Here is a 10,783-nt window from a genome sequence, read left to right as displayed (position 1 = left end):
AGAGGAAATGGGTGATATTTTTAAGCTAATACTTGGCTATATATAAAGCCAATAACTGATGTGAATAAAGTGACAGAAAATCACAATGTAGTCATATATGTTCTTTGCATCTTTTTATTATTTTTCTTCTACAAGTTTTATTTAGTTTATAATTTTGAAGTTAAGTGTGAGTAGTTAAGGGACTTGTGTCCCAACAATTCTATTCGAATATAACTTCAAATAAAAAGCGATTATCTTGTCCCATCCATATAGAAATATACAAGTACTTCAACTTGAAAATACACCGACGCTCCAACGGTTACAAAGTGGGGGCGATGGAGACGATGTTTAGTGGCGGGGCCGACAACGATTGGTGGTGATGGAGGCGAAGGTGGTGATGGTGTGGCGATGGCGATGGAGATGAAGGTGGCCATGGTGGGGATGAAAATCGCCAGAACCTTCAAGGTGGGCCGTTGGGAAACAAATGGGAGGAGATTGGGAAGTAGGTAATGAAGTCGATGGTGTAATAAAGAAATTTGGTGAACCAAAGGTGTAAAATGACCAAATACCATTAAATCAAGTGAATAGTAAATTCATATAGTTTATTGATACATATAACAAGAATTGAGGGTTCGCGCGTTGGTGCTTTAAGGTTTATGCGATTTTAACGCAAGCTATCGACTTAGACGATACATTTTACAATCACATGTTACCAAACCATTTATACTCTTCATGATTAATTGTACTCTTACCCTTCATCTAGCCTTCTCCAATATCATTGACATTTAGACCCTTTCATACGCCCTATCGTTTTCTTTCAACAATCATGTCTTCATTCGCCGTGTTATTCAAAGATTCATTTAACTTTCTATTTGGCGCACCTAAACGTATATTACAAAACAATGTGAATTTAGTATACAAAAACTGAAAAATAAAACAGTTACAATACCACTTACATAGAAAAAAAAATAGTGTTACTTCAAAAGAGAAAATCTCATTCTGAATACTACATCTATGACTAAAAATTGAGGTACTGACAAAAAAACAAATACAAGTCATGCTGCAACTATTGAATGTATACATTTTTTGTAAATTGCAACGAACAACAAAAATATTATAATCTTTGTACCATCTTCCTCTACCTTTTTTCTAACACTTTCAACATAGCCTTCTAGATCAACAAAAGCAGCCTTCATACCCACCTTCTTGTTACACTTTCTAAATGAAATGTAGAACCAACCATGTCTATACTCTACCAAAGTTATGGTAGCAAGCACAACACAAGTAATAGGTTAAAAAGATTGCATTTTATAGGATGTTAACAAACATTTTAAATGAAAACTAATATTCTAACACAAACTATCTAACATGTATTAACTCTGTTTTATCAACTATTTCATCAATTGTCTTTTTTGGTTTTAAAGTAAAGTCTTGAAAAAAAGAACAAACCTTTTGGGATAAAAGCTGACTTGCACCTTGAGAAGATGAGGCGGTACCGATTCTACTGTGAATGAACACACCACCTTCTTATAAATCCTTCTCAAATTCTGGAAATAAGACTTCCTTCACCACAGCACCTATCTGGTCACACTATACAATACATGTGAAAATCAATTAAACATGAGTTAGGGAAGATGTATTATCCATCATTTAAAGAGAGTTCATTTAAAGATGGTTTATTTTATATCTGCAACTATCTACACATGCATAAAATTAGTATCTTTAAGAAGGTTATGGTCATTGAATAGTTATATTTAAAAGTCCAAGTGATATCGTTTGTAATTTTGATTTTTCACTGCTTTGTGAAAAATCTAAGTAATTTAATTCCCGTTTTTCGGGAAAAAAAAAAAAGGTATATACATCAACTACAAAAGCAGTGGCACACATTTAAGAAGCTAAAACAATAACTACACATTTCTAAAAAAATGATAAGATACTGTAGTTGCTTTTTGTAAACATTTAGATAGAAAGCACAAATAAGAGTACAATAAATTATTAATGAAGTTTAAAATAAAAAAACATACCTGTAAACACACTATTTATAGCAATTATATAAACCCGACGTCTTGATCACTTATGTACCATAGTCTTATGAAGAAATGTAATGCAGGTACAGTTAGAAATTAAAAAAAAAAGTTATAGTAAGTATATGTTACCAAACTATTTGTAGCAATTATATAAACTCATCATCTTGATCACTTATGTACCATAGTCTGTGACGACCCGAAAATTTTCGACCAAATTTAAACTTTATCTTTAAATGATTTAATGTTTCCAACACGATAAGCAAAGTCTGTAATGTGGAAATCTCAAAAACTTTGAACTGTGTTCATATAATCAATTACCCTTTTATTCCTACGATTCACGAACGTCATAATTTGTATTAATTATATATATGTGTATATATATATATATATATATATATATATATATATATATATATATATATATATATATATATATATATATATATATATATATATATATATTTAACTTGAAAATATGATAATTAAATATCTCATTAAGTATATTAAGAAGGTATTATATATGCATTTTCATACTACTAATTTAGAGAGTTTTCGAACAATATATATGTTACTATTTAAACGACGTAATTAACTTATGTTAAAATGTATTTACATACAATGTATTATGAGTATAAATACAACCTTAAAAGTATTAAATACACTTAATAATATACAAAAACATATAAAGGATAGCTATACTCATATTTCCGTTCATTTTTCTCAAGAATCCTACTCATATTCATACAGTATATATATACACGTATTATACGAAGCTTCTACAAGTATTTACTATTGATATATACTAATAAAAATATGTATTAGTGGAGTATTATGTCATGCATGACATCATCAATCTTATTATGTCATGCATGACATCATCAATTTAACTTATACTAGATATTAGTTAAAAAAAAAAAAGACAACATAAAGTATTTACTATTCGTATATACCAATAGTAACTTGCATGATTGATGTATTATGTCATGCATGACATCATCAATCTTATTATGTTATGTATGACCTCATGATATTTAACTTATCCTAGATATTTATCATACAACAACAAATTACAAGTAGTATATAAAGGCCTTACATGGTATATTTTTTTACACACATTTACATCCATTCTACTTTCAATTCTCTTCCAAGTATTCTCTTATTCTTTCTCTCTAAAAACACTCTCTAATATCCTCTCTTCAAGTTCTAAAACCTTCATCATCCACAACAAAAACTAGTTACAAAAATAATCCATAAATATCATATAAGAAGTGATCAAGAACACTTTCAGTTGGTTCAAGTTTTGCTTCCAAGTTTGAGATTTTTTAAGCAACTTTTCAAGGAGTCTTTCAAGCTCTAGAAATCCTCTTCATATTCAACTACTTCCCTTTCTCAAATCAAGGTTCGTGAATCCAAGGACGACGGCCATATTTTTAATAAGTTGAAAACTTATTATTAATATACTTTTACTACAGTGAGTATATAGTCCCATTTTTAAACTCTAAAATATTTTGAGATGAGAATACATGCATTTTATGTTTTACGCTACGGACATAAGTACTTAAAATATATTCTACGTTGAGTTGTACCACCTTGCATATTTTTCCTAATAGCTTGGTAACTAATATTTACATGTGGTAAGGACATGTAAGCGCGAATCCTATTGATAGATCTATCGGGTTTGACAACTCCAACCGGGCTAGTCGCTCTAGTATCGTAAACGGTTGCATAGTACTTCATTTTACTACACTTGGTACAGTGTAGGGAGATTTCATAATAAAGGAAATATGGTACATTAATGGTTAAGTATGGTTACCGAAGCGCTCAACAACTTATAGAATATCTTTATTGAAACGTTTGTAACTATGAAATCTTGTGGTCTATATTTATATCGATGCTAGCTTTAAACCTATATATCTCACCAACCTTTGTGTTGACTGTTTAAGCATGTTTATTCTCAGGTCCTTAAGAAAGTCTTCTGCTGTTGCATTATCTGAGCAAGCTGTGCATGGAGTCTCATACTTTTATTTAAATAAAGTGTTGCATTCAATAAAACCTTTGTCTTGTATTATATTCGACTGTTATGTCACATGTGTAGTATTTGAAAACCGATGTATTATGGGGATTATTCCTTAAATAATCCCTCAATTGTTTAAAACATGCATTATGTATAATAATAGTGTGCTTTTTATGAAACGAATGCAATATTTTGTAAAACGTATCATATAGAGGTCAAATACATCGCTATGGGACCAATAAATAACGTACTGCATTTATAGTAATATGGACGGGTCATTTCATAGTCTTACGGAGAATTGTAATGCTTTAATACCTGCTCAACAAATTTACTTTAATTGTTAGAGAAATCATCAAAATGACAAAAGAATAAAGCACAAAGTGAACTAGGTCAAATGGGTTAAAACACGTAAAAGAACCTTACTTCAAACTTATGAGCAGTTTTTCAGTTAGACTCGGCCTTGTAGAAACTTCATTTTATCATATATCCACATTTTATGCATAGTAGACTGGGATGACTATATCAGGCATACGAAACTATATCCATTCTAGCTACATTAGATGTTTATTGGAAAATACGATAATTCATGTTTCAGTATATATATATATATATATATATATATATATATATATATATATATATATATATATATATATATATATATACATGCTATATACATTCTAATTTGAATTTATAATATACTGTGTTGGGAGACTTTACACCCATAACACCACTAAAATGTGCAATATATGTGACAATTCATTCAAAAGTAGCAACTCAAACCAAAATTTGCAGTGTCACATATTAAATGTTGCATAATCCATTCAAGAGACTAACTTGAGTATATCGAGTCCCCATCTGAAAATCGATTATATCCATTCCCCATGTCTGCAAAATTGATTATTTAATAAAGATTATACTCAAATACCCCAATACTTTACTTATAGACAGAACTAAACACGAAACATATACATTCAAAGATTGATTGTCATTAGCATATTGCCACACCGAAATATACAAAGTCTATAAATAATTTAAATCTAAATAAAAAATTTAGGATTAAAGTAATAAAGTAACAAATTAAAGAGCAAACTAACAAACCTTATAGTGAGTTTTAGTAGTTTAGCTTTTGTAAAGCAACATAAGCACCAATGCCATTTTCTTCGAGAGACGATTGAATATCCTGTAAAAAAAATACAGCATAAGTAAATATAACATAAATCTTGGACATTTCATCAAACGCCTTTCATACATCTAATAATCATATTAGTAATTTAAAGAGATACTTCTCTTGGACATTTCATCAAACGCCTTTCATACACTTCCATTATGCATCAAACGCTTTGAACCATTTCAGTCTCAACATCCAGGATAACTATATTTAACAATAAGTTTCAGGTAGCTTGCTCACTTCGGCCAACTGATTGAAAATGACATTGCTTGAATAGACTTCCCAAGTCCCAAATCCAATTCAAAACCTGTAAGACAACAGTCAACAACTTAAAATGACATAAAAAATAGGGGTAAGCATAGTACATATACCAAAAGCATACAATTCTGATCAAAGAAAGCTCTTACTTACCATGGTAGATTCTGGAGGTCTTTTACCATCCAAAAGCATTGTAGCCAACCTGAAACAATACACAAATCCATGAACCTACAAAATATGATACATTTTTCTTTTCATGAAAAAGAGAAGCTACTTGTAAGAACAATAATACTATGAAATGTAATCGCAATAGGCATCACATGAAGAAAGAATTGAAACCAAGTTCAACATCCTTATTTTAGTATTAATATTCAAGTTTATAAAATGGAGAGAAAAGAACAATACCAAATGAGATCTAAGTGTAACAAAAAAGCAAAAGCTTAATATCCCTTCTTTTTGTGTCCATAATCTACTGCATCTTCATTAGGCAAAATCACACAAAGATTTAGATGAGAAAAATAAAATCTAGCATGAAAATCAAATCTAGAATACGATTTTGAAACAATTGTACCAACACACCATTGAAATAGTAGAAAAAAGAAATATTATAATACATGTTTAGTTTCAAAGAAAAAGACTTGTAGAAACCTCTGTACTTATCAACAAACTCAAACACCTATTGTGTCACATGAACAAAGATTAATATTCCATTTCTACCCTTAAAAATGAAACAAAAAATAGGCAGAATACTCACCCTAATGGCTCTTTTAAGGAGAAGCTTAGAGTAAGTGCGGTCAGACTTTTTAAACACCAATGAAGCAGAAGCAAGTGCAGCAGCTGTTTCAGTAGCCACTTCAGGTCTTTGAGGTAAACATATCACCGACCACATATTTATATTAGATATCTTAATTATAAGAGCTAAATATCAAACTTACTAACACTTCATCTTATAAATTGAGAGAGCTTTTCACTATTATAGAATCCTTTTTTCAATTACATCAAGGTCTTCCTTCCTTCCGATGAGACACAACCTACATCGAATTAGAGTTTTATAATACACTTCTATAGACGGTGAGAAACCTACATCATAAAATAGAGATTAGAGTTGACCATATGAATTTGCCACGTCTTCTTTAATTTTTTCAAAACAATAAGCAAAATGTACAAAATTTACCTCTTAGAACTCTTTTCATCAGCTTATTGATTCCGAGGGGAACTACTGCAAAATTAAAAACGACCTTCTTCCATACAATAGAAAGTCCAAGGCTGCAAAGCATTACTTTCAAAAAAAATTTGGGTTAAATGTTAATGAAGATGAACAATCACATTATAAAATGTACATATCTATTTTGAAATAAAAATAAAAATCTCAAAAGGATAAGGTGCATCCATCAAGACCAAAGATCTCTACAGTCCTTTTTGTGCTTCCCTTTTCTCATTTTTTAGACAGCAAATACATGATTTAAATACATGTTATCATCATAACAAAAATTAAGTGTGAACTTATGGAAAGACAGAAAATAATATAGACAGAAAATAAATTTATCACCCTAAAAATATATGGTCCACATATTTAAGCAAACGTTCAAATTACCAAATCTTCAAGACATGGTTCACATGTTTAACAAAAATAGATGTCATTAGTTAATAGAACTACCATTTTCAAAGTAACTTTTACTAACCTTTAATCCAAAAATTGTAGAATAATCTTTGATAAAAGCATCATCGCTAAGAGCAAAAGTCACTCGATAAGTAGCAGAATGTCATAACCCTCTTCTAATGAATTTTAAACATTGGCATTAAAACAAAAATCTACCAATTTTTCTTATTAAAACCTCAATATAGAATATAGATGGATAAACTATATTAATCAAATGGTTCTTTTAGAACGGAAACTTGAAATGGGTACAACTTTGTTACTCAAGACTAAGTTCAACTTTCTTACCTCATATAACAGATTTTTAGTCGAGTCAAAAATAAAGATAACATGAAACCTTGCCATCACTATAAGCAATGGCTGACTCTCAGATTTTTTATACTTGAAGCCAATCTTATGCCAGCAGTACCAAATTTTAGGGTTTCTTTGTTTTTTTCTACTTGAAGCCAATCTTATGCCAGCAGTACCAAATCTTTGTCATTTGCTCCAACCATCTGAAACCCTAAAATTTATAAATTCACAATAAAAGCAAAGAAATTTACCTGGTAGTTAGCAAAACCCAAATCGATCAACAATTTAGCAACACCACAAACCTTTGAAAATGTCAGTTACTTCAATCACCTTATAAGCTTCTCCAGATCCACTACCAAATAATCAATCATAACATATTCATCACAATTCAACCGAATTAGATGAAAAATATAACTGATGATAGAGAAAATGCGCTTACAGAATCTGCTTGATTGATATGAAAAAACGCGTTTGAATAATTGATTCCAACTACAGAAATATGAATGTATAAAATAAAATGATTGATTCAAAAGAGCCGATTCGATTCGTTTTGTTACAAAAATCCAAAAATCGCGCGAGAGAAAGGGGTAAAGATGGTGGTGCGATGTTTATTATGAGAGAAATAGAGCAAATAAATTTAAGAAGAAAGCAGGTGTAGTGACCCGAACTTTTTCATGTTTATATATATTAATTGAGATTGATATTTACATGATTAAATGTTTCCAACATGTTAAGCAATCAAACTTGTTAAGACTTGATTAATTGAAATATGTTTCATATAGACAATTGTCCACCCAAGTTGACCGGTGATTCACGAACGTTAAAACTTGTAAAAACTATATGATGACATATATATGGATATATATATAGTTAACATGATACTATGATAAGTAAACATATCATTAAGTATATTAACAATGAACTACATATGTAAAAACAAGACTACTAACTTAATGAATTTTAAACGAGACATATATGTAACGATTATCGTTGTAAAGACATTTAATGTATATATATCATATTAAGAGATATTCATACATGATAATATCATGATAATATAATAGTTTAAAATCTCATTTGATATTATAAACATTGGGTTAACAACATTTAACAAGATCGTTAACCTAAAGGTTTCAAAACAACACTTACATGTAACGACTAACGATGACTTAACGACTCAGTTAAAAGGTATATACATGTAGTGTTTTAATATGTATTTATACACTTTTTAAAGACTTCAATACATTTATCAAAATACTTCTACTTAACAAAAATGCTTACAATTACATCCTCGTTAAGTTTCATCAACAATTCTTCTCGTATGCACCCGTATTCATACTCGTACAATACACAGCTTTTAGATGTATGTACTATTGGTATATACACTCCAATGATCAGATATTAGCAGCCCATGTGAGTCACCTAACACATGTGGGAACCATCATTTGGCAACTAGCATGAAATATCTCATAAAATTACAAAAATATGAGTAATCATTCATGACTTATTTACATAAAAACAAAATTACATATCCTTTATATCTAATCCATACACCAACGACCAAAAACACCTACAAACAATTTCATTCTTCAATTTTCTTCATCTAATTGATCTCTCTCAAGTTCTATCTTCAAGTTCTAAGTGTTCTTCATATATTCTACAAGTTCTAGTTACATAAAATCAAGAATACTTTCAAGTTTGCTAGCTCACTTCCAATCTTGTAAGGTGATCATCCAACCTCAAGAAATCTTTGTTTCTTACAGTAGGTTATCATTCTAATACAAGGTAATAATTATATTCAAACTTTGGTTCAATTTCTATAACTATAACAATCTTATTTCAAGTGATGATCTTACTTGAACTTGTTTTCGTGTCATGATTCTGCTTCAAGAACTTCGAGCCATCCAAGGATCCGTTGAAGCTAGATCCATTTTTCTCTTTTCCAGTAGGTTTATCCAAGGAACTTAAGGTAGTAATGATGTTCATAACATCATTCGATTCATACATATAAAGCTATCTTATTCGAAGGTTTAAACTTGTAATCACTAGAACATAGTTTAGTTAATTCTAAACTTGTTCGCAAACAAAAGTTAATCCTTCTAACTTGACTTTTAAAATCAACTAAACACATGTTCTATATCTATATGATATGCTAAATTAATGATTTAAAACCTGGAAACACAAAAAACACCGTAAAACCGGATTTACGCCGTCATAGTAACACCGCGGGCTGTTTTGGGTTAGTTAATTAAAAACTATGATAAACTTTGATTTAAAAGTTGTTATTCTGAGAAAATGATTTTTATTATGAACATGAAACTATATCCAAAAATTATGGTTAAACTCAAAGTGGAAGTATGTTTTCTAAAATGGTCATCTAGACGTCGTTCTTTCGACTGAAATGACTACCTTTACAAAAATGACTTGTAACTTATTTTTCCGACTATAAACCTATACTTTTTCTGTTTAGATTCATAAAATAGAGTTCAATATGAAACCATAGCAATTTGATTCACTCAAAACGGATTTAAAATGAAGAAGTTATGGGTAAAACAAGATTGGATAATTTTTCTCATTTTAGCTACGTGAAAATTGGTAACAAATCTATTCCAACCATAACTTAATCAACTTGTATTGTATATTATGTAATCTTGAGATACCATAGACACGTATACAATATTTCGACCTATCATGTCGACACATCTATATATATTTCGGAACAACCATAGACACTCTATATGTGAATGTTGGAGTTAGCTATACAGGGTTGAGGTTGATTCCAAAATATATATAGTTTGAGTTGTGATCAATACTGAGATACGTATACACTGGGTCGTGGATTGATTCAAGATAATATTTATCGATTTATTTCTGTACATTTAACTGTGGACAACTAGTTGTAGGTTACTAACGAGGACAGCTGACTTAATAAACTTAAAACATCAAAATAAATTAAAAGTGTTGTAAATATATTTTGAACATACTTTGATATATATGTATATATTGTTATAGGTTCGTGAATCAACCAGTGGCCAAGTCTTACTTCCCAATGAAGTAAAAATCTGTGAAAGTGAGTTATAGTCCCACTTTTAAAATCTAATATTTTTGGGATGAGAATACATGCAGGTTTTATAAATGATTTACAAAATAGACACAAGTACGTGAAACTACATTCTATGGTTGAATTATCGAAATCGAATATACCCCTTTTTATTAAGTTTGGTAATCTAAGAATTAGGGAACAGACACCCTAATTGACGCGAATCCTAAAGATAGATCTATTGGGCCTAACAAACCCCATCCAAAGTACCGGATGCTTTAGTACTTCGAAATTTATATCATATCCAAAGGGTGTCCCGGAATGATGGGGATATTCTTATATATGC

General features: G+C 30.1%; 1 protein-coding gene across 15 annotated transcripts; it reads right to left on the bottom strand.

The window, feature by feature from the left end:
- Positions 1–4,702: 4,702 nt before the first annotated feature.
- LOC139899353 (endoglucanase 17-like) lies at positions 4,703–8,032 on the bottom strand. Of its 15 annotated transcripts, none has more exons than XR_011777427.1 (10): positions 7,837–8,032; positions 7,700–7,749; positions 6,624–7,608; positions 6,385–6,529; positions 6,204–6,286; positions 5,855–5,927; positions 5,603–5,651; positions 5,273–5,498; positions 5,122–5,203; positions 4,703–4,908 (listed from the first exon to the last, which is right to left on the bottom strand). XR_011777427.1 is itself a non-coding variant. In XM_071882193.1 (9 exons), the coding sequence occupies exons 4-7, from the start codon at positions 6,336–6,338 to the stop codon at positions 5,625–5,627; spliced, it is 297 nt and encodes a 98-aa protein (XP_071738294.1). In that variant the 5' UTR covers positions 6,339–6,529; positions 6,624–7,608; positions 7,700–7,749; positions 7,837–8,032; the 3' UTR covers positions 4,703–4,908; positions 5,122–5,498; positions 5,599–5,624. The 15 variants fall into 15 exon arrangements, 2 of the variants coding, with proteins under 2 accessions (XP_071738294.1, XP_071738293.1); XR_011777421.1 differs by having other exon boundaries at positions 5,307–5,498; XR_011777429.1 differs by having other exon boundaries at positions 5,318–5,498.
- Between the last annotated feature and the right edge of the window lie 2,751 nt (positions 8,033–10,783).

The sequence above is a fragment of the Rutidosis leptorrhynchoides genome, chromosome 3, assembly GCF_046630445.1.
Source record: "Rutidosis leptorrhynchoides isolate AG116_Rl617_1_P2 chromosome 3, CSIRO_AGI_Rlap_v1, whole genome shotgun sequence".
NCBI lineage: Eukaryota > Viridiplantae > Streptophyta > Magnoliopsida > Asterales > Asteraceae > Rutidosis > Rutidosis leptorrhynchoides.
The sequence above is the reverse complement of the archived record's forward strand: the minus strand, read 5'-3'. Positions and strand labels throughout refer to the sequence as shown.

Coding starts and splice junctions, on each gene's coding strand:
- LOC139899353 (XM_071882193.1), bottom strand. CDS start 6,338: ATGTGGTCGGTGATATGTTTACCTCAAAGACCTGAAGTGGCTACTGAA. Junction 6,126..6,203: donor TCCTTAAAAGAGCCATTAGG/GTGAGTATTCTG, acceptor GTGACACAATAG/GTGTTTGAGTTTGTTGATAA. Junction 5,652..5,854: donor TTACACTTAGATCTCATTTG/GTATTGTTCTTT, acceptor GTATTGTTTCAG/GTTGGCTACAATGCTTTTGG.